General features: G+C 33.0%; 3 protein-coding genes across 4 annotated transcripts; 2 read left to right on the top strand and 1 right to left on the bottom strand.

Annotated features, from left to right (window-relative positions):
• Positions 1-18: 18 nt before the first annotated feature.
• On the top strand, positions 19-2272 carry Tmx3 (Thioredoxin-related transmembrane protein 3). Its single transcript, XM_040714266.2, is given in 8 exon segments — positions 19-231; positions 303-342; positions 396-559; positions 616-841; positions 843-1358; positions 1417-1547; positions 1621-1796; positions 1863-2272. Coding segments are annotated over 8 exon segments (1359 nt in total). The 5' UTR covers positions 19-148; the 3' UTR covers positions 1886-2272.
• Positions 2273-4333: 2061 nt separating this feature from the next.
• On the top strand, positions 4334-6681 carry LOC121120362 (uncharacterized). 2 transcript variants are annotated; one of them, XM_040715208.2, is made up of 7 exons: positions 4334-4472; positions 4542-4657; positions 4708-4875; positions 4945-5214; positions 5273-5493; positions 5561-5672; positions 5725-6681. In XM_040715208.2, exons 2-7 carry the CDS (start codon positions 4627-4629, stop codon positions 6492-6494), a joined length of 1572 nt encoding a protein of 523 aa, XP_040571142.1. In that variant the 5' UTR covers positions 4334-4472; positions 4542-4626; the 3' UTR covers positions 6495-6681. The 2 variants fall into 2 exon arrangements, with proteins under 2 accessions (XP_040571142.1, XP_040571140.1); XM_040715206.2 differs by having other exon boundaries at positions 4942-5214.
• An 18448-nt stretch (positions 6682-25129) lies between these two features.
• On the bottom strand, positions 25130-27130 carry sty (sprouty signaling antagonist). Its single transcript, XM_040714684.2, has 2 exons — positions 26538-27130; positions 25130-26287 (listed from the first exon to the last, which is right to left on the bottom strand). The coding sequence occupies exon 2, from the start codon at positions 26170-26172 to the stop codon at positions 25297-25299; it is 876 nt and encodes a 291-aa protein (XP_040570618.1). The 5' UTR covers positions 26173-26287; positions 26538-27130; the 3' UTR covers positions 25130-25296.
• Positions 27131-27356: the final 226 nt, after the last annotated feature.

The raw sequence follows: 27356 nt of genomic DNA, 5'->3' as shown, positions 1-27356 counted from the left end.
CAAATAATATCAGCTTCCTTCCTTTTTATTCAATCGACAGCTACTGTAGTATGTATGTATATGGTTTTTACAACTCTTGTAAGTTTGGAATAGTCCTTGTCTCTTAATATCATTGCCGATTGCTCAAGTTATTCTACGAGTTGTCATCATGCAATCGATACCTCTGGTTTATATATTTATATGTCTGTCTATTCATGCTGCGTATGGTAAAGTCCTAGAATTAAGTGACAGGTTTTAAACTTTTATCTTACTATTAAGAATAAGAATTTCTTAATCCATTAATTATGGTCTCTTTTATATAGATTCATCCCTCTTAAACATGAAGGAATGTGGTTAATTAAGGCGAGTTGTCATTTAATGCTTAATAAATAATAATTATAATTTATATTATTCAGTTTTATGCCCCTTGGTGCGGACACTGTAAAAAATTGGAACCCATTTGGAAACTATCGGAACAATCCTTAGCTCATGATCCAGTTCGTGTTGGACGCGTGGATTGCACCCGTTTTCCTATTGTAGCGACGGAATTTAATATTCAAGGATTTCCAACAATTCTCTTGTATATTTATATAAATATTCAAATATATTATATAAATTAATTAATCATTTTTAAAGTTTAAAAGGTGAAAATCAATATACCTATGAAGGGGATCGAACAAGAGAGGACATTGTCGCATTTTCTAAAAAACTGTTAGGTCCATCAGTCACACAGATCAAAACTGAAGATGATTTTCGAAAAGCCATGGAAAGAAGTGAGATCTTTTTCGTATATAGTGGCTCATCAGAAGGGCTTTTATACAAACATTTTAAGTCTCTTGCCGCGGCACACCAACAGTATGACTTTTTTTTATCATGCTCCACCCGAAATTGTTCAAAAATTTTCGGATGTATCTCACAAAAAGAATGTAATACGCGTCTTTAAAGATGGTACTTCTCATAAATTTGAAGACAATGGAGCTTTTGAAGACCCTCCAAAAGCCGAATCCCTCACGATGGAGAAATATAAAGCAGAGGAAGATGAGAAAGAAAGTGTTTTTGTCACTTTAGACCCAAGAAATGTTTCCTTGGTCTCTTGGGTTAATTCTGAAAGATTTCCACTATTTATGAAGGTGACTAGGGGTAAATTAAACCACCTTATGTTGAGTAAAAAACTCTTGGTAATGGCTGTTTTGGAAGAAAATCGTATTGGAGAATTATCAGAGGAAATGTTAGAGTTCAAGGAAATGATCAAACTCGTTTTAGAGAGAAATTTGCATAGATATAGAAGCATTTTTCAGTTTGGATGGATAGGAAGTCCAGAATTAGCCAACTCAGTGGCTATGGAAACTTTATCTCTTCCTAATCTTTTAGTTTTAAATGTAAAAATACGATAATTTGATCTGATGAGATAATTAGATTGTATTATTAATTATTTAGGTATCCTCCTATCAACATCATCTTCCCGATGATGATCCGTCCTTTATGACTCCGGAAGCAGTTCAACTATTTTTGGAAGATATAGTACAAGGTTCTGCTCCTGTTTATGGAGGTTCTTCGTATAATGTCAGGTAAATTATAATTAATTTAGTTTTAATATAATTAAAAATTTCTTTAATTTGAATATTTTTTTGTTCATTTTAGATTATATCGTGCTTACTATGAACTACGTTCAAATTTGTTTGAAATGTGGAAGGGTAATCCAGCTCTAACTGCAGTTCTTTTTGGATTACCTTTCGGATTTTTTTCGTTAATATGTTACTCTATATGTTGTGCAGATATCATGGATGCTGAAGAGGAGGATGAAGATCATGAGACTGGTAATCATCCGGGTTGTTTGTTAATTAATGTATTAATCGTAGTTTATTTATTTTCCTTTGTTCCAGAAGCACATGAAAAAGTTGACTAGTCCTATCAAATCAAAAATATTGTTATGATGTATTTTATTTATTTCGAATCATGATATTCTACAAAAAGCCAAAGATTTTTACTAATGTCATTCCACTTAAGATATTTATAATTCATTCCATTTTTTTCTATATATCGTCTGTGAATGAAATTTGTATCCTTCATTTTTTCTCATTGCATGTACCAAGTTATATTGATTTATATGGTTATTGATTATAAATTAAGATGTAAAGAATATATGGAAAACAAATGTTGATGAGTTAGTTTGTGCCATTTTTATAAATTAGTTTAATTTACTGAATTTATCCTATGTCTAGTTCATCTTTTATTGTAAATGTAGAATTAAGCATGTCTTATTATTCATATAATAAAGATATTATATTACAGAGCTACTATAGTTAAAATCAATGGACAAATAACCTACCATAGGTCTTGGGGCCGTTCAAGCCAACCATCTACGTACGAGTCACAAGGCTTATGTTCTTATACTGACCTGTATTTCGTTTATTGCAAGGTTAATAGAAATACAAGGTTATGCCATCATGTAATCGGACTTGCTAGAATTTTTAATTTGATGTACCGTACCGGACTGCTCGGCAAGACATACAGATATGACGCCATAGAGTATAACATTCTTACTCTAACATTAACAATCAAGGAAGGCAATATATAGCTACTCTCGGTAACAGTATACTCTTTGACGTACTATTAAAAAGCGTGGTGGAAGTCAAACATTTGTAGGAAAAATGTAATGGTATAACCTTGTATTTCTATTAACCTTGCTTTATTTGAATCTTATAACATGTTGAGGATCGTCCAGTTTATCCGTGTACAACTCAAAATAGCGTTTTCACGTGACAATTTTAATGTCGTCAATTTTGGAGGCCTAAACAACCAAGCTTTATATTAATGAAACACACCTTTTTCCTTTTTAATTAAATATCACTGTTTAACATTAGCATCAAGTAGTATTCAATGCAGTTATTAAGTCATTTTTTATTCTTAAAGCCATTTGATGAAGTTTTATCAAAGTTTATTAGAAATTTGTCCATTTTATGTAGTTAAAATATCAATTATAAACCTCTAAGACGACCTTAGTGAAAATACTCCATTTAAGCTATCTACGAGTATAAAAAACTTAAGGAAAGTCTACAGACACAAAGCAAATCTGAATATATTTTCTATTATCGTTAATTTTTCAATATAAAATCTTCAATTATAATTTATTTCTCTATGTCTTCAAGCCTGGGAACAAAAAAAAAATCGCATTAAATTACCACAATGAAAGAGTATTACAAATGCATTTTAGTTAATTTGATCAAGATTTGTGAATAATTCAATCTAAAGTCCAAGGTTAAGGTATCCTCCAAGATTGAGTACCAAGGGAAAATCAATATTAAATACGTAAGATGTTAATATTAACTGTGGAAGTGGCAACCTTGGCATCTCTTTTTTTAATATAAAATTCGATAGTACTTCATATTTTTAAATGAAGAGGGTTAATTTAATTTGACATATTTTTTTTTCAACGGACCAAGAGAATTATGTGGACCATATTTTACCCGACTGTCTAGTGAATATTCCGATTCTATAATTGACCGAAAAGTTCCCCCTGAACTTGCAAATCTACAATTATTTGGAAATTAGTGCGGCGCATAAAGTTAACAAGAAGACAATTTTTTTCGTCAATTTTCGGAAATATATTTTGAATTTATTTATGAGTTAGGTATTAGTATCCTATATGTTTAAAAAGTGGAAGAGTTTTTGAACTTTTTAAAGAATATTTCTATCAAGAGAAATTCAATATATTGCAAGTGCAATAAGAGTCCAAAGTCTTTGGTATCGAGTCTCAAGTCTTTACTCGCAAGTCAATTATAAATATTAAGCCTCTTCTAGAGCAGTCTAGCATAAATGACTTATAAATTATAACATATCAAAAATAAAGAGTACAACCGAAACAAATCTCAATTGTACTAAGTTGTATATCATTTATCTCTAATATTAGGATATTTATTCGAATTCGAATTGAGTTTGTTCCCAAATTTAAGTTACTTTGAAGAGTATTGTAAATCTAGTTAAAAAATTGAAATGAAAATTAATCAAACGTTATGTTTTAGGGTCATTAAAGTCTCAAATCTTTAATTTCGAAATTGAGTCATGTCTTAAGCCTTCAAGACACATATATTGATATAATTGTCATAGTCATAGACCGTCCAAAGGTAACCAAACCCATGAAACAATCATAATTGAAATCAAAATTAATATTTCTCCAATTTTTGTAGACAAGACTCAAATTGGAGTATCACTGGGTTAGTTTCAGGTCGAATTAAGACCATTCATGGTCATGCAAATTAAAAATATGCTAAGTTCATAATCCGCGCTCCAGCTATAGTGTGACAAACTACAGTCCCAGAATATAAACTCAAATTTGTACGTATCCATCTTTTTTTCAATAAAAGAAAAAAAAAGAATAATGTATTCGAGGTGAATGACGTCACATTGTGCGCGAAAGTAGGTACAATTTTACGAGACGGAAAGGATCCTTATGTTTTGTCGAATATTCTGAGGAGCTACGATTCTTTTTATATGTGATTAATTCATTTAACATCCATATGGTAATAGGCGGTATAATTTCAGTAAAACTTCATATTTTCTAGATTTAAACTCTGGCAACGCTGACAACTGAGGTGTGCATTGGATTGACAAATATTTAATTATATTAAAATATTATCTGAATCGAAAATGGAGGAATTTTTATATCCCCGCCGAAAAGGTAATAAAACTCATAGGTCTATAACATTGATAACTATCTTTTTTTGGCAGGATTGCCCATTTCATCCCGTGCATCTTCTTCGATTCCCATACAACAATTCAACAGAAACCTAATCATGCCTGTTTGCATATCTAGTATAAGTTCCAATGATAGTGAAATAACGATCACAGCTACCTCTGAAGACGAAGAATCTTCATCTCAAATGCAATTTAAAAATCGTAAAAAAACTTCCTACTAACTAATTAGTGAAAGATACAATATTTATTCCTGTCAAATTTTATAAGTAGATTCAAATCAATACAAGGACACCCCAGTTCCATTTTCCAATACTTTCGAAAACAGATTTGATAAATCGAGAGAACTACAAGAAGGGTCACTTTACTTCAATAACATACATATACCTGGAAATAATAATATTTGTAGTAGTGAAATGAATAAATTTAGACCCGGATCGACTTCTTCCTCTTCAACCGTTACAAAAATCTCTTCAAAACAGCTCCACAAGCACAAAAAATCACCAAAGAATCATAGTCAAAGCAAAAATTGGACTCCGAAAGGTAAAATATGCCTCTGCAAATTAATTGTAATGATCTTTATTTGCATTTAATTGAATAGAAAAAATTAAAAAATTGAACGAATCCGCTATACTAATACAAAAAACATGGAAAGGATATTATGTTCGTAATAAAAATCCTATAGTCCAGCAAATGAAGACGGATATAAGATTAAATAGAATAGAAGAACACATTTTCTATTTTTTAAAACATGTTTATCCAAAAAATTCACCAAAGAAGGTTCAAGAGGATTTGAATCAATCTCCACAAGATACTCGACAAGTACAAATTTATTTCGTTAATTATAAATATCATCATCATTTTTAAATAATATGGAAATTACTTTCAGTTGGTTATTGATCAAACGAATTCACCAAAGTCTAATATCTTAGAACCCAATAGTCTCTCAAAAATCTCCAATCTAAAGAATGAAAACCCAAGAGCCACTCCAAAGGATTTAGGTAATAGTAAAACTTTGAGACTGGTATTTTACGGAATAATTTTAATTTCTAGATATGATATCTTCATCAAATCAAGAAAATTCATCAAACTCAATCATTGAGCTTAAAAAAACTTGCGTGGATTTGCAAAAACAAGTATTGGAGTTAAAAGATACTATGCGTGGGATAGTAGAAAATATTTCAAGGGACTCATTGACGGATCGAAGGTTTGAGGATCAACATAAATCGATAAAAACGAATCCTACTAGATTTCCTATGCAAAACGTCTCCAAAATTACATTTTTCTCTGATAAAAAGACTAAGAATACACACGGTAAAGCCACGTCCTCCTCCTTAGACTTTTTAGTAAATTTCGAATCTCGAACTTTCGATGTAATAAATAACGGGGAAAATGTGGTTCCTAATTCAAATTTGGATAGCTTGAGATTTACTGAAGAAATCGTTGAGACAAAGAATTCATCATTTCAAAGATCGACGACTTTTTTATCACCAATAAGTGTCGATTCAAATAATACTTTACAAAACAAAAACTATATTGAAATCTATAGGTTTGTTAGTGGATTGGTGGATGATATAATTAATGCCTCACTTCAAAGGGTGGTAGAATTTGAAGCAAGTAAAGTAAAACAAAATATCGACGATAATTTTGAGAATAGTCATGATAATTCTTTTTTTATCAACTCTTTTAATGAATCCCCGTCTTCTGTCGAAACAACGGACACTTTTAAAACATTTCCGGTAATTTTGGGGGACGATTCTTACGACTGCTTGGATATATTTCTTAACCAAATTCATGTTGATTCGTCAGAGTCATCAAACTAATTTTTTATTACGTATACTATATCTATATAACATGAGGTATATTTCGAATAATGTGTATTTTAATAGTTTATTTAGGACATATGAAGAATAATTTTGATTAATTTTGACAATTGCTTAATTTTCTTAACGATAATTATAATTAATATTACTTTTAGAATAGATTAAATAAAGGTGTTGAATTTTTTTTTTTTTTTTTTTATGTATTGACTATGAAAGGTAACAATATTGAACAAAAAAATAATAGTCTCAGTCTAAAAAGGATGGTATAACGGTGTACGGATTATACAATCTCGATCGAAATGTTGGCCTAGAGCAGGGCTACTCCGTTATGATTACTTATTAGAAAAGATCCAGTTAAAGGAGTTCTAATTATGAAAAAAAAGTGGGGTCCAACTACAATACTCAGAAGTACCAAATTCGGACTGAGGACCGCCAGTTGAATATCCTTGGTCTAGAATAATCTCAAAAAACTTAACCGATAAATATTTCGATCTTGGACCAAGTTTCAACACTTGAACATCAAATTAACAATATAATGTTATGAGAGGTTACTTCGTCAGAGTGCGTTATCCTTGTTGGTTACATATCTATTACATGGTCTACAAGACACAAAATGTAAGGTCATCACACGCATTTTAGAGTATCATTAGTCATAATTTAAGGATGATTGAAATAATTTTAGCAATCCTTAATTGAATGATTTATAATTAAGAAAAATATTTACAGGGAGCCCTCATTATTCAGGGTCGATACAGACCAGGACTAACCGAAAAAGATTGAAATTCCCTACTATAAGTACTAATAAATTGGCTTTTATGCTGTTTGAAAACAGTAGAAGCATTAAAATTATTTATTTATGACGTTTCTATATTTTAAAAGTTCATTATAATGATATAACACATTTATATTTAACTCAAAATATTCTTAAATTATAAATTTGTCATAAATCATTTATATTAAGTCTTACTATGTTGAAAATTTAAAAACATGGTTATTATAAATGTACATTAGCAAACTACCTACCGGGTGGCCCATTGAAATTTGAACACATACTTATTCAATAATTAATTAAGGTTGAGTGAGTGAAGGTACCATCAGCAAGTTCGTAACGTTGGAGAGGAACATGAGCCTATATATAGACTATAGTTACCTTAGAGAGGAAAAAGGGTTCTGTCAAAAAGCCAATCTGGACCTGGAGGAGTTAAAGGAAATACCCTAGGCCAATCCTATCAAGTCCATGAGGGCCCATGCAAGAGATTTGGCGTTTTCACACCAGGCTCTCCAGAGAGCTATCAAAAATTAAAGTGAATGGAAAGAGCCTTATGAGTGTAGAGAGACCACTTTTGACACCTGTAGTAATAAAAAAAAACCATCTACTCCGTTGCAAAGCTCTTTTGAATGAGCCTTTTCAACTCTTTTTTTACACTTTTGGCCCACCTATATCCCTGATGCCAAACCCCTCGACTACATCTTTTGGGTGCATGTCGAGGGGAAGGCCTGTATACTGTAGTGTCCTTCATCCAAAGAATGAGGCCCTCAAAGCCCTGTCAGTTAGCACTAGGGCGCCATAACAAAGGACATACATCCTCGGTAAGTGCCTGGCCTTCTGCCGCCGCCTGGAAGCCATTATTGCCGCTGAGGGCAGTTACATTTATTATTAAGAGAGCTCAGGCACATATCCATTTATAGTATTAATTTTGTTGAAATTCTATCGTTAGTGAATAAATTATATCTTATTGAAATTTAAAGTGTTCATATTTTAATGAACCACTCAGTATACCCGTACCCCTTGTATTCATGAACTTTTGGCAACTTCAGTAGACAATGAAGAAATGATTTTAACTGGATTTTATTGATTTTTTTTTTTTTTGTTTCGATAACAATTTGTATGAGGTATTCTTATATGTACTTTCATTTTAAAGTTTTAAAGTTATTACCTGTGGACGCCCATGAAGGATATGGATAAACTTGATAGTAGAGTGATAATTGTTAGAGATTTTAAAATTGTCTAAATCCTCTTGAGTGTACATCAAAAAGAAAAGTAAATAATATATGTAGACAAGTTTGATAGACGACATATCAGCTGACAGACATCAGTGATCAATATAAAAACTATAGTGATCCTTGCTCACAAATAGTACGTTTGAATTTTCGATATAGGAAGAAATAATTAATAAAATTGCAATAATAGCTTAGAGGTAACCAACATACAGGATTAAAGAAGGAAAAAATAAGATGTCCGTCGGGAAAAGTTAAAAAAATACTCCCCCCTTCCTCGACATGCACCCAAAAGGTGTAGTGGAGGGGGTTGACATCAGGGCTATAAGAGGGCCAAAAGTTTCAAAAAATAACTCAAAAGAGTCTTGCAACGGAGGAGATGGAGATCCTAACTTGCTGGTGTCAAAAGTGGCCTCTCCACTCTCACAAGGGTCCTTCCATTCACTTTTTTTTATAGCTCTCTGGAGAGTCTGGTGTGAAATCCCGAAATCTCTTGCATGGCCCCTCATGGACTTGATAGGATTGACCTGGGTTGTTTTTTTAACTCTTCCGGGTACAGTTTGGCTTTTTGGCAGAGCCATTCTTCATCTCCAATCTTTCAGACTCGCTGACGGCGTAGATGGTTGTCCTGGAGACACCCAACGGCTTGGTGTGCACGAATGGAAATTCGTAGATCACGTTCACGTGTCATTTTCTCGACTTGTATGTAAGCTAGAGAACTGAGGTTTGTTTTGTTTTGTAATTAATTGTTTATGCTTTAATACATCAAAATATGATTTAATTTGAATCACTCAACTTAAATTAATTATTGAATTAGTAAGGTTTCAGATTTCAATGGACCACCCGGTACATCATCACTGATTAGAAGAAATTTAAAAATATTCAAACATTTTTATTTTTGTTTAATTTGGATCTGTTTTCTTTTTTAACGAATGAAAAACCTACAAAAATCGTAGGTTCGTTGGTTTCAGTCTAGGTTAGCCCTTACATTTTGTTACAGCAAACAATTAATCCCTCTGGGTGAATTTTCATTCACACATTGAGAAAGGGCTCTCAAGTTTCACACATTTCTAATAAATCTCAGTTATCACGCTCTCACGCTACAGATTGAATGTCTCACGCATCATCAATAGCGGCGAAATCCGTTCGTATGTATTATTATTTATTTATAAAACTTGAGAGTACGATTGAATGGGTTCTTGGAAACTTTGCCCAGAAAACTTATTGCCGAATCCCATTTTGATAAATGGACACTTTGCCTCAAAAAATAATAAATATATTTGATGATATATATTGGATGTTCCAATACAATATAATGATACATAAGACTACTCCAATAACAAACACTTCTTGATCATTATAACATCAGAGACAACCTCGGGATAAATAAGTGTTAATCAAGACTTGACCAGGAGCTCCATCAAATTCGATATAAACGATTGATTCCTTTTGCAATGTCTATTGAATTTCAATAATTGATTGACGTAGTCTCTTCTTTCTTTAAACATTTGTTTATCTTTCTAATTTATTTGTTTAATTAATTATAGGACAGTTGCCATGATTTTTGAACTAATAGTCATTTGAGCCAATGATGAAGCCTCCTTATAGTGAAATAATGAATCAACACTTAATTATTTGTGGCTAATAATTGTTAAATAGTTTATCTTTTAAAATTGGTTTAACATAAATGGGAATCATAACTACATATTAATTATTGTAGAATGAATAATTAATCATCGCAAATAATTAATATTTTTTTCGGCTAAATCTCCACACACAGATTGAATGACAACATAACAGTGAAAACATCAGGTGGTAGGATTAAAGTTTCAAGCGGATTTCCAAACTTCAGAGTCGAGCATGTGTTGTGAGTAAAAAAAAAACACTTTTGAAAAATTTGAAAATTAAATATGCCGCCAAATACACAAATTCCTTTATCAAAGGAAAAACACGCAACCTACTCCTTAAAAAAACAAAACAATATGAATGATTCATTCAGATTTAAATGCTGCGTTGGTTGTAAACACGCCTGTCTGAGCGTTTCAATAGTATTATGATAATAATACTATTTTAATCTATTATTTACTAGTCAACGCATAGCACTCCCTGAAAATGTTTGAATATCAGACAGACACTTAGGTGCACAAGCAACTCATTCCTCTTCAAAGTGTTCCAAAGGATTGCACACTATCATAAAATATCCAAAAATGGAGTCAGGTTCAAAATTAGACTCAATTCATCATGTCTAAAGAGTCTTTTTAAATAATAAAAGTTTATTTATACAGTTTATTTTCCTTGTTATATTTTTGTTAAACTATTAAAGACAGACTTTTGCACTCTGCGCGTACTCGTTCTGTTTTTAGTTTATGTACTCCCGTACTCTGTTTTTCCTTTTCTAATTTCCTCACGCCCCCCTCTCCCTCATAGTCGAACAAACATCATTCATTCATTCAAATTCGGTGCCAAGATATTTTTTTTTCTTTTATTCTTAATTTTCAAGCTCAAATATTTATCATTATAATAACACATATTCTGTATGATAATTTATAATGCCAGGGGCATGTGTAGGAGGTGGACTAGAGAGGCTGTAGACCCCCTCCCTCAATTAAGGAATTTTTTCTTTTTACTAGAAAATGTAATATTTGAAATTTGTTTTTTGAAATTGTTTGTATACGACTTTTTTCCAAAAAAAAAATTTATTTGTTGATCATAACTATGGATTTTATATATTTTTTTCCCAAAAAATTAATTTTTTTTTGAAAAGCTTTGGATTTTGAAAAAAAAAAATCATACTTGAAATTCAATTTTGGAATTTTTTATCCAAAAAAATTAATATTTAAAATTTTTTTGTAAACAGCTGTGGATTTTTGAAATTTTTTTCCAAAAAAATTATTTTTCCCATTTCTATTTTAATCCAAAAAATAAAAAATATATCTGAATACTGATATAATTCCTATAATTAATTGATTCAAATTTATATCATATTATGGAGAGGAGATGAATGTTATCATTTAATAAGATGGCTATGGGGGGGGGGGAGTCTCCCCTCCTCCTCTCCAACGGGAATGCAAGCTGAGATATACTTACAATTGAAACATGAGAAGTATAATGAAAAATTCATATTTTATGAGAATGCTAACTCATGTAGACCAGGGGTAGCTAAGGTTTGAGACATGGAGTACCAACTTCAATATTTATAATCAATGAGTGTGCCACTATCACAATAATGATAAAAAACACACACAAACTACGGAAATATGGTATAATTTGCGTGTGCCAGTCAATATGCCTCCACGTGCCATATGTTGCCGACCCCAGGTTTACATATATTTAGTTGTCAACTGAGGATTTGTCTGTTTTACACTCCTCTTATGAGTATTGTTCTGACACACATCCATACCTTTATTGTATGACGCAACCTTTCTTCCAAAAAGAAACAGAAAAAGTCCAAAATCATATGGTAGGTAGCCAAGTAAGTCAATCCTACCAACTACTATTTATCTCTTAAGTGTTCCTAGTCTATCATTCTCATATTATTTCTCAATATTTGTAAAATAAATTAATTATCTATATACAAGGTTGTACCTTTATCTGTCTAGCAGTTCTAACGGTTCAAGTGGTTTCGGTTCTTGAACCTCTAGAACCGGAACTGAGAAAGTAAAACCGATACCGCAGTAAATTGCTTATCGGTCTCAGTTCTTGTGCTTATTTTAGTTTGTTGTCTTTTTTGTTAACTGTTTAATATGCCATCTACATAATTTTATGTATATGAAACACGTCGTTAACTTTATTGTATCACGCAACCTTTTCTAAAAAGAGAAAAGTGAAAAAAGGGCCGAAATCATCTAGTAGTTAGCCAAAAAAGTCAACCATCTTCTTCCGCTATCCCCCCCCCCTTCCTCCCCTCACGCACCACTTTGAAAACCATTCGCAACATTAGTTTTGGGGGCCCTACTGTAACTTGGGGCACTACGCACTTTGTCACAAGGTAGCTACGGCCGTGTTTGTATCTAATATCATTTCCTTGCCCCGAATTTTCTAAATTCGTCCGTTATTTTAAGTACCTGTTATCAAATTGACCCTGTATAAAAAAGAACCGAAACCGATAAAGCTGAACCAAGACTGGGACCGATAGAACCACTGAATCTGAACCGGGTACAACCTTGTATATATATATTTCATATTATTAAAATCCTACATAGTATTTAATTCGATACGAAGTTATAATATTGCTAAATAATATTTTATTAAAAGCGTAGCTTTACATTAGAATTTGTGTATGTATGATAGCCAAAAAATAATCATAGAAACAATAAAATGGTCATTATATATATAATATACGAAGAGGGACCAACAAGAAATTACCGGTAGGTGCATAAATACGCGGAATAATTTTTAAACGCTTATATCTTGAGGTTCCGTGACCGGAAATAAAAAATTCCAGTACAAGTAACTCGGTAAATCTTTTGGCTTTGTTTTTGTTTTTCTTACTTGCATCAAACAAAGTTGTTTACGATAAATGACGAGGCCAAACGTCATATAGTTACCACTCTCTTCCGTGCCGGTAGGTCTCTCAAGGAGATAATCAAGGACACTGGACTATCCAGGACTACTGTGTTCAAGTTCCAGAAGCGTGTCAAGGAGGGAAAAGATCTGAAGGAGGGTGGTCGGACGGGTAGACCACGGAAAATCAATGTGGATGAGGTGAAGGAGGCCTTCATGGCCAACCCAAAGACTTCCATGACAAAGGTGGGTGAAGACGTGAATGTTCATAAGGCCACCATTTCCAGGGCTGTAAAAGAAGTTGGTGGCCGATCTCTAAGGTTGATTGAGAGGCTTTTATTGTCTCAACTTCATTTGATAAGCGCCTAGAACGTTGCAAAGTCATGCTGAATGATATCAAGCATGCGCCGACTAGTCGCATCATCATTTTTTTAGATGAAAATAATTTCACTATTGATCCAGTGTTCAACAGGTCAATTGACTGTGTGGTGGCCTTCAATGACAACGGGGACATGGTTGAGGAGCTTCGTACAATTACCACAGTCAAACATCCAGCATCTGTGATGTTGTTTGGTGCCATTCCATCAAATGGGACAAAAATGGATCTAATTTGGTTCAAAACTGGTTTCCGACTCAAATCAGAGGCCTACTTGGAGATTTTGAAGGACAAGGTCCTTCCATAGGCCCTCAAGATCTCTAATGGGCCCCTTTATCTTCCAGCAGGATGGGGCACCTGCCCATACTTCTGGAATGACTCAGGATTGGCTCGTTGCCAATATGCCATTTTGGAACAAAAATATTTGGCTACTTCAATCACCTGATTTGAATCCCCTTGACCACAGTGTGTGGTGGCAAATTGAGAAGAAGCCCTGTACTACCCGCCACCTGAATTTGGACTCATTAAAGGGCAGTGTCAATGAGCAATGGGCAGCCATTGAAGACCATTACATCATCAATGTGTGCAAGGCCTTCCTCGGGCGCTTGGAGGGTGTCATAGCAGCTGATGGCGGTTATATTCAGTAATTATATTAGATTTTATACCAGAATAAATTCTCTATTAAATATTGCTCAAAAGTAATACGTCATACGAATTTTATTACACATTTAATTATTTGCCACAAATAGTCCGCGTATTTATGCAACTACCGGTATGTTCCTGCCCTTTTGGAAACGGAGCATATGTATGGTTAAGCATGGTAAGCTCCCTTTGGTCAAATAAATTACTTTTTTTAAGATTAGAAAAGGAAAACGGTTGTTGTGTTTCTTTTTTCTTCTTCATCATTTATTAATAATTCTTGTACAACATCTCCCTCTAAAAGAGACCCTAGTTTCCCGCTTTCCTTACTACAATATTGAATATAATCAATCTTATTAGTCAAATGCCTTAAAAAAGTTACCCCTCCGCCTGAATTGTATTTAATTGGATCTCCATCTATACATCTTCCCTCGTGACTGAAAGTTTCGCCCTGCAGAAGTTTCGCCCTCATACATATATTATAGCATAAATGGATCTTCCACATATAATTGAAGGTCTTCCTTTACTTCAACTTGAAGTCCTTTGTAATTAATTATGAAATTATAGCATTTGAGTAATTAATATGAAATAACTGTTGTGTCTTAATTCGAACTGTTTGATATGTTTTATTTTAAAATATATTAAAATAGAATTAAATGCACTCATTTTACACTACTGAGTGCAAAAATACATTATAAATGACTTCAATGGGGGTGGGTTTATAGTTAACTAATTTTAAATAATATGTACATAGAAGATATATTTATGCTATAATATATGTATGAGGGCGAAACATCCTAGAACCTTATCCCTTCATATTCATATTTTTCCATTTGGATATCCTATGAACACGGCTTCTGATCCTCTTTTCATGTTCTGTCAAAGGGATCTCATCTCTGTGTGCCTCCCTCGATGGATCTCATCTTCTTCAATTGTTTAGATGTCCCCTTCCTTTAAAGGTCTGTCATATTGACTTCTGACCTCATTAATCATTGCTATTATTGTTACTTTATTCATTTATCATAAAGAATGAATTATGAAATAACGATGACGTATCAAGTCAGAGGAGGGAATCGACAGTATACATACAAATACAAAGGATATTTTTGTGTTAATGCCGTCCTGAACGTTAGCTCTTGTTAAGTCAAATAGGCCGGTATTATTTACCCATGAAATATGAATGAAGAATTTAAAGTTAACTTTTTTTTCTTTTAGGGGTCATAAAGCTTTATGACAAATATTGACAGGATGTATTTTTCATAAATGCCAAATTTGACAATGAAATTTTTTTTTTAATTGACAAAAGACAAAAACTGACAAATAAATTCTTTTTGAATAGAGAAATTTTGAGTTTTTTTCTTAGAAAAGACAAATTAAAAAAAGATTTTTTAAGAAATCTTCACGGTTAAAACTTTTCATACAAGAAAATAACTTTTTTACTTATTTTGACAAATAATTAAATTTTAAAAAAAATACATCATTTTCAATGAAGATAAATTTTAAATTTCACAAATTGTGACGATAAAAATTATAATTGACAAAAAGGAAACTGTATTTAAAAAATGTGACAACCAGCTTTCAATCAGGGGGAGGGGGGGGATGTCAAAGTATAGCACCACCTACTAGTGTTGTGTCGGTCCTTATTTATTCAGCCAAGTCTAGCCTTTGGACCACCGGTCTTATCGTCTTTAGTAACTGTGGGTCTTTAAATATTTTTATAAAAATATCGATTGTTTATTAAGCCAAATAAGATATTATATGAAATATGTATGAACTAATTTAACTACTCTTTAGTCTTACTTTCCGCTTCAATACGTACACTCACACGTAGCTACTCAATAATTAGGTGTTTTCTCCTCAAGAATGAAAAAATAATAATAACATCTTGAGCAAATAATACAATATTTTTCAGTTTGTCAACTACAACTTTGACAGAGGAAATGCGCTGTTTATATGATCAAACTATGCGAATCAGAATCATTTCAAACTTATTTTCTACTAGCGGTAGGAATTTAAGTAATATAAGTCGAGCTTAAGACATAATTTCATGATTCTTGCTTTCAATTCCCACTTTAAACCACAACAAAATCCGCATCTAGCTACACGCTCTACTAAGTGCACATTCTTGTTTTCTTTATTTCCAAATGCTAAATGGCTCTTAAGTTGAACCAATGTTACTTTTGAAAGACTTTTCCTCCAATTTAATCTTATTACATCAACTTACTGAATACTCAAATTGTATCTCACGGTCATGTAACAAAATGCCCATATTTCTTTAAGGGAAAATCCTTTTAGATTGAAAGAAACAAGAGTGGACATTATCAATATTAGCAAAGAGTACATACAAAATTTTGCTTTATTGATATGGATAGATTTACAAGTAATATAATTACCGTGGTGTATTTGAAATTTAAAATGTGCAACGGGCTACAGGGGCGTCTTCAGGATTATATTTGGGGAAGGGCTTGCTTTTTCGAAAATTGAAGTTTTATGAATTTTTTTTCATAAATCCATAGCTATTCACAAAAAATTTCAAATATAAAAAAACAAAAACAAAAATCCATAGCTATTCACAGAAAATTTCATTACTTTGAAACAAATTTAAAAAATGAAATTTTTTTCAAAAGAATTTGAAAAATATTTATTTTTTTTTTTTTTGAAGGATTCTAATTTTGGGTGCATGTGGGAGGCTCCAGCTCCTCCCTGCGGACACCCCTGAACTATTGAAATTATTTGTAATTTTTATCAAAACACTATATATTTTACAATAGCACAAGCGCGTTGTTTACTTATTAGTGGTTTGTTTACATACCCGAGGATAGTGGCGATATTTGGCGTTTATTAGTAGTTACCAGCGGATTTTTTATTAGTATAACTTAGATTATTTTGCGGATATTAATGGTATTAATGGCTTTTCTTCCCTGCTGCCTGTTGACATAACATTTTAAATAATATACGGATTTTTTATGAAGGATTTAATTGATTTATAAAAGTCAGTAATTCAGAATTCTTTGCATACCAAGTAGTGAATAAGTCTACTAATATTTGAAATTTAATTTTTGAAATTTTTTCGAAAAATTACCAAAATCCAAGCCTGTGGGCGTCCCTGGCCATCTACTGTTCATGTATTTTTTTCCAAAAATGTATTCATTTCAGAATAGCTATGGTTTTTTTTGGAATTTTTTTCAAAATAAATCCTAAACCCCCCCAAAGAAAAAAAATGTATATATATAATCCTGCGGAAATCCCTGACCTATGTAGAGACGAAATTCTATAAGAAGAGTTTGCCGGAATTCTCGTCATGGGTGAGAAAAAATTGATAGTTTGCCAAGTCATTATAATCATTTTCATTCAATTTATTTCCTCATATTTTAGATTTTTACAGGGGAAAAAATATGTGCATACATTCATAGATTGAAATTCACTTAACAAGATGAAAGTACACTGTTTAGACGATGAGTTCATGAGGCTTGAATGGTTTATATATATTTATATAAAGGTTTTTTCAATAAGGACGCTCACATTTTACGTTGATAGGTTTCGAAAACGACCTCCTATTTGTTATTGTTTCTTTGACAGCTGTGCTTAAAAATAATTGTAGTTTTATCATGGAGCAGTACACACTCGAGCAAGGCTTGCAAATTATTAAAATTTATTACAAAAGTGGTGAGTCTTTGATCCAAACTTTAAGAGCGTTAACACCAATTTATGGTCAACGTAATCGACCTGCAAAATCAACAATTCAACGTTTGGTGAAAAAATTTGAGTCCACATACACGCTACATAATGTTCCTGTGCCAATGAGACAAAGAAATGCACGAAGTGTAATAAATATTGCTGCCGCAAGCGCATCAATTCAAGATTACCCAAATTTGTCTCTAACGCGCCTTTCTCAATCGTTGGGCATCTATGTGACATCGTTGTGGCGAATTTTGAGAAAAGATCTTGGCCTACGCCCGTATAAGATCAAGTTGACACAAGAACTAAAGCCACTTGACCACTTCAAACGGCGGGAATTCGTAAAATGGGCTGAAGGAAAATTCGAAAATGATCCTGATTTTCAACGTAAAATCATCTTCAGCGATGAGGAACAATTTTGGGTCAATGCCTTTGTTAACAAGCAAAATATGCACTATTGGGCCGAAAAAACCCACACGTGATTCATAAGGCGCCATTACATCCCAAAAAAATTACTGTTTGGTGTGGATTGCATGCTGGCGGTGTCATTGGGCCGTACTTCTTCGTCGATGATGACAATCGCCACGTTACTGTGAATGGAAATCGTTACCGCGCCATGATAAGCGATTTATTTTTGGCCTGAATTGGACGATATCGACTTGGATGATATGTGGTTTCAACAAGATGGTGCTACATCACACACAGTAAATGTTACAATCGATTTATTGAAGAGTAAGTTTGGTGAGCGTCTTATCTCCAGAAATGGACAAGTCAATTGGCACGTGCGATTTAACGCTTCTAGACTATTTTCTTTGAGGTCACGGTAAAGCCCTGGTCTACACCAATAATCCTTCGACGTTGGGTTCAACGATTGGACTTCGTAAAACGTCCACGTGGTGGTCATTCAAACGACATCGAATTTCATTCATAAGTTAACTTGAATGTGTTTTAACGGCAAATAAAGAAATTGTCGATATCTCAAACCGTTTTGTTTTATTTGAAAAAAAAAATGTGAGCGTTGTTAAGGAAAAAAACCCTTTATATTAAGATAAGTCTGAGCTTGTGTCTTATTATTAGTTATGGTTATTGGTAAAGTCATGAAGTTTATATTTAATAATATTAAATTGAGTTCTACCGGTTGTAAACTAAACATTGAATATTTTTTAAGTGAACCCAAGGTTAATAGAAATACAAGGTTGTACCATAACGCGTATACGACTGATGTTTGACTTCCAACCGCAGTTTTGATATTGACGTCATAGTGTATGAGGGGTTGCGTATTTGTTCAAAATCTGTTTTTCTTACCATGCAGTCGGTACAATACATTAAATTGAACATTCTAGCAATAGCAACGTCATATACTATGAGTAAGGGTGATAATTTTGGTAAGAATAGAAAAGCGTGCGAGGAGAAGAGAAGAAATACTTATGGCATCATTGATTAAATAATATACATCTTCTTCTATCAATCAAGAACGTTATCATTCCCGCCTTTATTATTCAATATTAATATAATAGTAGATGGTGATAGCCGATAGAGAACTGAATAAAATGCCTAAAATAACGTCGCCTTCTGTCTGGATTTCTGATAATGGAGGCCCAGGAATTTGGAAAATACTTACCGGATGAGAAACAGATGGCTTGTCGGATTCGTCGATATAAATGTGCCTTTATCCTCATCTCATATCAAGAGCATGGATATTCAGCTAAAAATTAAGTTAATGATGAATACATCAAGTCAGACTTTAACTCTGATCTCACAAAGATTAATTATCACCTTATCCATTGCTTATCATCTACGTTCAAAAAATTTATGGAGAAATACACCGGTAAACCTATCCCTTTCCGAGGAACCATCATTAAATTAATGGAAGATGTTGGTACTGATGTCATTTATAGAAATACATATAAAAATGTTTTGAGTCATCCACACCAAATGACGATCAAGTTATCAGTAAAAAGTATTTACTAATATCGAAATGGAACTCTGAATTTTGTACTATCTCACAGTAAGTATTCCATTTTTTTTTTAAATCTAACCATAAAATATGATTCTATTTTAGCTAAACATATCAAGAATTATGATACACAACTCATTAAATAGTAAAAACAACTGCTTAAATGGTCACAACAACGGGGGTAGTTGCATTGGGTGTAGCATTATAATTATCAATTGTGTGTATCCTTCATGATAATAGTATGTTGTTACACAAGCATAAATAACCGGGGAAAATATTTTTTTGATGCACTTAATAAGGAGTAATATCGCCGGACATTACTACATAATTACCTTTTGCTCTAAATCTTTAAGATGGATTTATTTGTAACATTTTTTTTATTGGTATATTTATTTTTTAATTTTATGATTTTTGACATTTACTTTATTATTAATAGTTAGTTAGATCTCATCGGTAGAGATATATCTATCCTGTGCACAATTGTATATATCAACTTCCACATGAAGAAGAGGGGTGATTATCTTTTTGATTAAACTCCACGTCTCGATTGTGTTTTGCAGCCTAAAGTTATGACATATTTAACTGGATTCCGGTGTCAGAACAAGAAAATATTATTTGCTTCAATCTATTATTTCAATATTCTGTATATATAATTTATTGTTATTATTTATGTGATTCCAATTGTTTAATTTTGTATATTTAACATAAATGTATGATGGTATATTTTTTAGTATGTAGATTATATTTAATTAAAGCCTTCTTTTTTAAACCTGGAACTTAAAATATATTTCGAAATCCTCTACTTTGTCGTTTCATTAGCAATTCTGAGAATAAGGTTCATTATGAATTACAATTTCATGTAGTGTGACGTTTTCAAATCTACTGTAACGGATAAAAAAAGTCTAAGTCAATTATACGTAGTAAATCTTCATGAAACATTTTGCTAATAAATACTTTCGTTATATCCTCAAAAATCATAATAAAGCAGGCAAATGATAATCACATCAGTATTTTAAACAATGATACCAAATGTCTTCTTTTTTTTTTCCTTCTCCTTGCACGCGTTTTTCTCTACAATATTATCAACTTTAACTATGAGTGCTTGCGTGTTTTTTATCAAAATCTGCCTATCTTGCCCACCAGTCGGTACAATATATCAAATTGATAATTCTAGCAAGCACGATTTCATGATGGTCTAACCTTGCATTTCTATTAACCTTGAGTGAACCCAAGAATAACATCAGGGTGGGACACAAGACTCAAGGTAACAACTTAAATTCGTGCGGGGCACACTCCAATTCAGATTTCAAAGCTAATTAAAGCGGACAGGAAAACTGTTTATCCATTAAAATCTGAACACTTTGAATTTATAATTTCAACAAGATATAATTTATTAACTAACAATGGAATTTCAACAAAATAGTAACCTAAATAGATGTGTTTCTGAGTTATCTTAATCTTCAAATACAGCTATCTTTAGCGGCAAGTATGTCTCCCAGGCGGCGGCAGAAGGCCTGGGACCTGATTAGGATATAGTCTTCTGTCATAGAGTCACAGTACTGACTGACTTTGTCTTTGTTTGGGTGAAGGACACCCCCTCCACATGCACCCAAAAGATGCAGTTGAGGGTCTTGGCAGCAGGCCTTTAGAGGGCCAAAAGTGTAAAAATTTCCACACACTTTTTTTGATAGTCTCTGGACAGTCTAGTGTTGAAACTCCACATGGTCCATGTTGAAGGGAGGTAATTAGTATAATATTTATATAACTGGAATGGACACTTGGTAGTGCGTTAAACATCGTCCAAAAATCAAAATAATGGATGTATCTCAATTTGTTCGAAATTATGGTTGATTATTCATTTTTTAACGTATTGTGTTACCTTGACTTTAACCTCTCAAAATGTAATGGCCTCTGTGTTGTATTCGTGACTACTTTCCTACCTCCTCATCTTTTAGTTATTATTATTATTTAATATATTTATAAAGTACTACCCTCATTGTTCTTCTTATAAATAGCCGTGCATTGTCTTTGTTTGTCAGAGTAGTAATGATTATTTATTAATAAGAATATATAGGTGTTCCTATTAAATTACATCTTTGCCTTATTCCTCCACGTCTCTTCTCTCCTCATTTCTCTCGGTCGTCCTGGATTCCTTTATTTAATAGTTCAACCTCGTCAAGACACAACAGCCTCTTACTGGGAATCAGGGGCGTCACCAGGTAGAGGCTGGAAGGGCATAGCTCCCCCAAAAAAAAAAAAAAAATTAAGGAATGTTTGTTTTTTACAAGAAAATTTAATATTTGATTAAATTTGTCATAAAATTTAATATTTGATTAAATTTGTCATAAAATTTAATATTTGATTAAATTTGTCATAAAATTTAATATTTGATTAAATTTGTCATAAAATTTAATATTTGATTAAATTTGTCATAAAATTTAATATTTGATTAAATTTTCATATTTGAAAATTTGTTAAAATTCTAATATTTGATTAAATTTGATTAAATTTGTCATAAAATTTAATATTTGATTAAATTTGTCATAAAATTTAATATTTGAAATTTAGTTTCATTTTTCAAAAACAAATACACCATTTTTTTGTGAACAGCTGTAGATTTTTTTTGAACAGCTGTAGATTTTTATTTCCAAAAAATTTAATTTTTTGGAAATAGCCGGATTTTTCAACTTATTTTACAAACGGATTAATTTCATGTGAATAGCTGCGGATTTAAAAAATAATAATTTCTCAAAAAACAAAGCCTCTTCCCCCAAAGAAAAAAATATAATCCTGCAGAAACCCCTGTGACCAAATATAAACTTCGCACCAAGTTTGATCAAAATCGATTTGTAACTTTTGCCGTCATTCTGGTGACTAACAGAGAAAAAAATATTACCTGCAATCAACTTTATTAGTGTAGGTAATAAGTTTACCATTTCTATAATAAAATTATAAGATTGCATGACGTCACCATTATATAACACAAACACTTGCAAATATGTTCAGGCCCTGCTGTACTAAGCTATTATAATATTTAATTTAAATGAGAAATTGTAGAAGTTGCATTAATAGATATTTGTACGGGAGGAAATATTTAATTGATAATAATAATTAGTAATGAAACTGCCTTGGAAGTATGTTTTTGAAACGTGCGAAATCCTCAGCTAGTTATTTTTTAATTCATAGTCGTCCCACTTAATTGATAATAATCATAATAGCAAGAAATTTCAACACAATGAATAATATTTTATACTGTAGTAATATATTATTTCATGGATGAACAGATGTATGCGGAGAATTATTTCATTCATTCATTCTTTTCTTGATCGTTTTTACTCAAAGCATTAGTAGTAGTAGTAAGTTTGCCGCTCCCACGAGTTTGTTCTTCCTAGAGCCATCATATATATAAAATAATTATACCGGGTGCGTAATTGGAAACTATATATTTTGAATCGGGAATTTTAAATGTTTTATTTTGGAAAAAAGGGGAGCAACAATAACTAAACTTTGACCAGATGTTGGCAACTTTCAATGATGCCCCCTTCGACTCTAATAATGGGCTTCAAGCGCCGCTACAAGCTCTGATGGGTGTTTATAATAGCATTCCAATGCTCATCAACAGAAGCTTAAGGATGCTACGAGAATGGTGGGCACTTATTTAGGACTGAAGTGCAGTTCAGTCCTAATACTTTACTCCTTCCCTTGGCTTTATTTCATCAGTTCTAGTACTGGCAGTCTTTAAGGACCGATCCTATGACTGGACTGAATAAATAAGGTCTGTAACAATAGTACTGGCCAGAATAGAATGTTGGTATCCAAAGAGGACTGTGTAACCTTTACTGATTGCACAGGTGCAGCACCTTGTTGAAGCTCGTCTCGATGTCAATAGCATCATAATGGCCTTTTTGACGTTCCTTGACAATGTCAAGCTTCGGATCTTTTTTGTTGTATAGAGCAGTAATTTCAATTATTTCGTCTCTTAGAGAGGCCATTTTTCGATTAATTGTGTACTTTATTAGAGGGGCGTGGCAACACAGACAGTTGATGCAGATGGACGGAATTATCCATTTTTATCTTTTATAAGTGTCCATATTTCAACAACACACCCGGTATATAGGTATTATGAGTTGATAGAGTCGTCTCGCTTTTTGTAGTAGAAATAATATATAAAGCCCCCGATTTCCTTGAGTCTACTTCTTATTATATATTATGAACTACTAACTAAGGGTTCATAGTCACTCTTCAGTTCATTTCCTTTGTTAAATATATATATTATTTACAATACTAACGGTAACATGATCCATTATTGAATGTATGGAACGAAGGGAAGAATCTGTCAATATTATTATAAAAGATTCTTCTTAGTTATAATATAATAATGGTGGATTTACTCATTTTTTAAAGCCGCCTCTCATAATGATTATATAGTGAGTAAGGAAGGCATGAAAAAATAATATGGAGAAGGCAAACCGGTTTATGTGTGTTCTAGCCAGAGGAACCTGCGGTACACTCATTCAGAACTATACAATATTTTAATAACAATATACGTTCACATGTCAAAATAATAAATAATAACCTTCCCTCTAAAGTCATAGTGATAATATTATTTAAAAGTAATAGATTATCTCCTGATATGTTTATTTCCAGGGGATTTTTATGTTGATGTAAGACCCCTATTTGTCTAATGATTAATAAAAAGACGAGTGATACACGTTAAATAATATAATTAATTAAACTCTTCAATAATGATATTTAACAATTATTTTATAATAGGAGTCTGTGTAAATAATTTAAATAGTCCAGATAAAACAACCAACGCAAAGGATTATTTTAATAGTAGTATCCTAAATAATTATAAATTTGTTTTGTTTAATATTATATATATATATATATATAATTAAAGAGCATAATAGCTACAATCATAGTAGAATAATAATATAATATATGCTTTTTTGCTTTAAATGAAAGATCGGATTTCGTTCAGAAAGACAAAGGAATTACATTCACTTCGAAGACAACAAACTATTTTAATAATGATAACATGAAGGGACAGAGAGAGAGAGAGATGATTAATTATTATTCATCATTAGGAAACCACTCGAAAATTCTACTTCTACCTTCCTCCATAGTTTGTTCTCCTCAAAAATATGCACGAGGTACTCTTTAAAACAACAAAAACATGAATTGGAACTATATGTATATAAATAAACTTTTGAGACGGGATGAGGGTGTATAGGGGGTTAAGAGCAACAACAGCATAAAGAGATTAACAACATATTAGGGAAACAAGAGTACAGGTTTTGCCGTAAATTGATTAGAAATAGTAGTAGTTATAAAAATGAGAGTCATGTTTAACACTAATGAAAATTGAATTGATATTAGGGTAATGGGGAGTAGAAAAAGAAGATTTGAGTTTGCTATTGACTATTAAGGAATAATATATGATATTTGTATCTGCGTGTATATTACTTTTTTATATTTAAAAAAAAAAAAAAAAAAAAAAAAAAAACCGTAGAGAGTATAAATATAAAGAACTTTGTTTTGTGAGGGTTGATTGATTTAGTGGGAAAAGCAAAGAAACAAACAACGAGAACATACGGCCTATGCAGTTTGACTATCAATTCAATTTATATTTATGATTGTACGTGTAGTCAAGGATCTCTGAGAATGAGACCTGGTTGTCTAGAGGAGGGATCCTTCCCAGGACAACGACATCCAGAGACGGATGACCGGCCGTATATGTAATTAGCTAGTCGTAGACAGCCATCAAGAGGGATGTAGCACCAAAGACAAGGCATAAGGAGAGAGAGTGTTCCTAGTGCGGTCCATCGTAGACAACATTGTCCATCTCGAGAGGAACAGGAGAGTGGACTGCTCTCCCATTCTATTTCAGAGTCTTTTTGGCAATGATAAAATGCTCCTTTCACACAGCAATAGCAAGAGATCGTCTCAATCGTAGACTCGGGAGAGCAGAGCCACTTTCCAGAGCATATCCATTTCCGAGGAAGTTTTTTAGGAGTAGCACAGGCTTGACATTTACATTTTCCACACTCACGACAAATGATGGACTCTTCTTCTTCGCCTTCGTATTTTGAAGTTGTTGTTGTTGTTGTCGTCGTCGTAGGTAGTGATGCAGAGGCTGTTGCAGGAACAGCAAGGCTAACAACACTTGAAATGTTACTAAAAGAGGAACTTTTAATGATGCTATCTGACAGTTGTTTAGGATGATGAGGTCTTTTGATAACAGGTTGCGTATTAATGATAGAACTTGACGGCTGCTTGAATTCTGATTTAGAGTTGGAGGAGGAGATGTGGTGGTAGGTCGTGGAAGGGATCTGGTTAAGATGACAATGACGCTGATTATTGGGAAGGGGAGCTTCCACATATAGATTTTGAGTCCTAGTGGGAGCGGGTCGTGGGCAGTCGAGACTAATACACCCTGAGAGGGGCGGAGGGGTCTCTTCTTTGGACGACGGTAATCGAACCAAAAGAGTCCTTTCCGGACGCCGAGGTGGTGGAGTTTCCATATCCTTACTGAATGGGAGTGGAGGTTGTGGTGGTAAATGGGACTCACGAGTAGGACATTCATCCCGCTGACCTCTTCATTACATCAAAGGAGGCGGATCTACTTCCGTCGTCCGTCTAGAAAATGGAATGATTATTCATAGGACAAGTAGGAAAAGTACTTTTCATGATTTGTGCTTTATTGATCAATGAAATTATAAATAGAACGTGTTATTTCTTATTAGTGACTATCTCAAGACTTCCCCCCTCCCCTCTCTCCCCGCAGACTACACACTCCGTTACGCTCGCCCCATTCATTTCAATAGTTTTTTATTCATGTTTCTAAAATTTTCTCCTGTTATATTATTATTATTCTTGTTATTTGTACCTGTGGCCAATAATTTAATTTCGGTCACTGCAGCAGCAAGAGCTCCACCATTCTTCTTTTGAGTCACCGGAAGGAATCATTCACTCTCATCTAAACTATTTTGACAAAGCTGGGCTTTTCGATCATCACTCAAACCCACGCTAGGACTACTTTTCTTTCGTACTTCATTCGAGATGTGGCTTCTAAGTGTATTCAATGAGTACAGGCTTGATAATCTATAGCACGCTTCGGAGCAAATAACAATTATGCATGCCTTTTTTTAATGCTCGCTTTCAAATATATATATATATATATTTATATTTGAATGAATGAATGAATCTTCTTCAAATCCCCGAAATAAGGGATCTATTAATATATTGCCAATGTTTTCTTATAACTAAAGTTAGTGTTCTTTCCCACGAGAGTTATGTTGATAAAGATAAGGGGTAGAAAAAAAACCCCAACCCAATATCACAACACTGAGTATTAGTAATAGTAGTTGTTGTTGTAGTAGTAGTAGCAGCGAATCAAATTAAAAACTTGGGAAAAGGATCACCACACACTCGGTGACTCACCGACACATAACGCAATTCAACTGAATACATGAAAAAACTGATCAACTTCTATTTTGCGTACCTTCTTCTACTCTTTCGCTTTCCTGTTTCCCCCCCCCCTCATCCTCCTACTCTCGTACTAGTAGTAAGCTCCTACAGCCACCTATTTTAAGTGGGCGGGCGGGCGAGCGAGCGTGCTCATATCTATTCAACTATGATGTGAGAACAAATATGGCGGAAGATGAACACTTATATTGTCATTCATTCCTCCTCACGATCCGAAGAC

The sequence above is a fragment of the Lepeophtheirus salmonis genome, chromosome 6 (genome assembly GCF_016086655.4).
Source record: "Lepeophtheirus salmonis chromosome 6, UVic_Lsal_1.4, whole genome shotgun sequence".
NCBI classification, from domain to species: Eukaryota; Metazoa; Arthropoda; class Copepoda; order Siphonostomatoida; family Caligidae; genus Lepeophtheirus; species Lepeophtheirus salmonis.
Note: the sequence above shows the minus strand (reverse complement) of the source record. Positions and strands in the feature narration are given on the sequence as shown.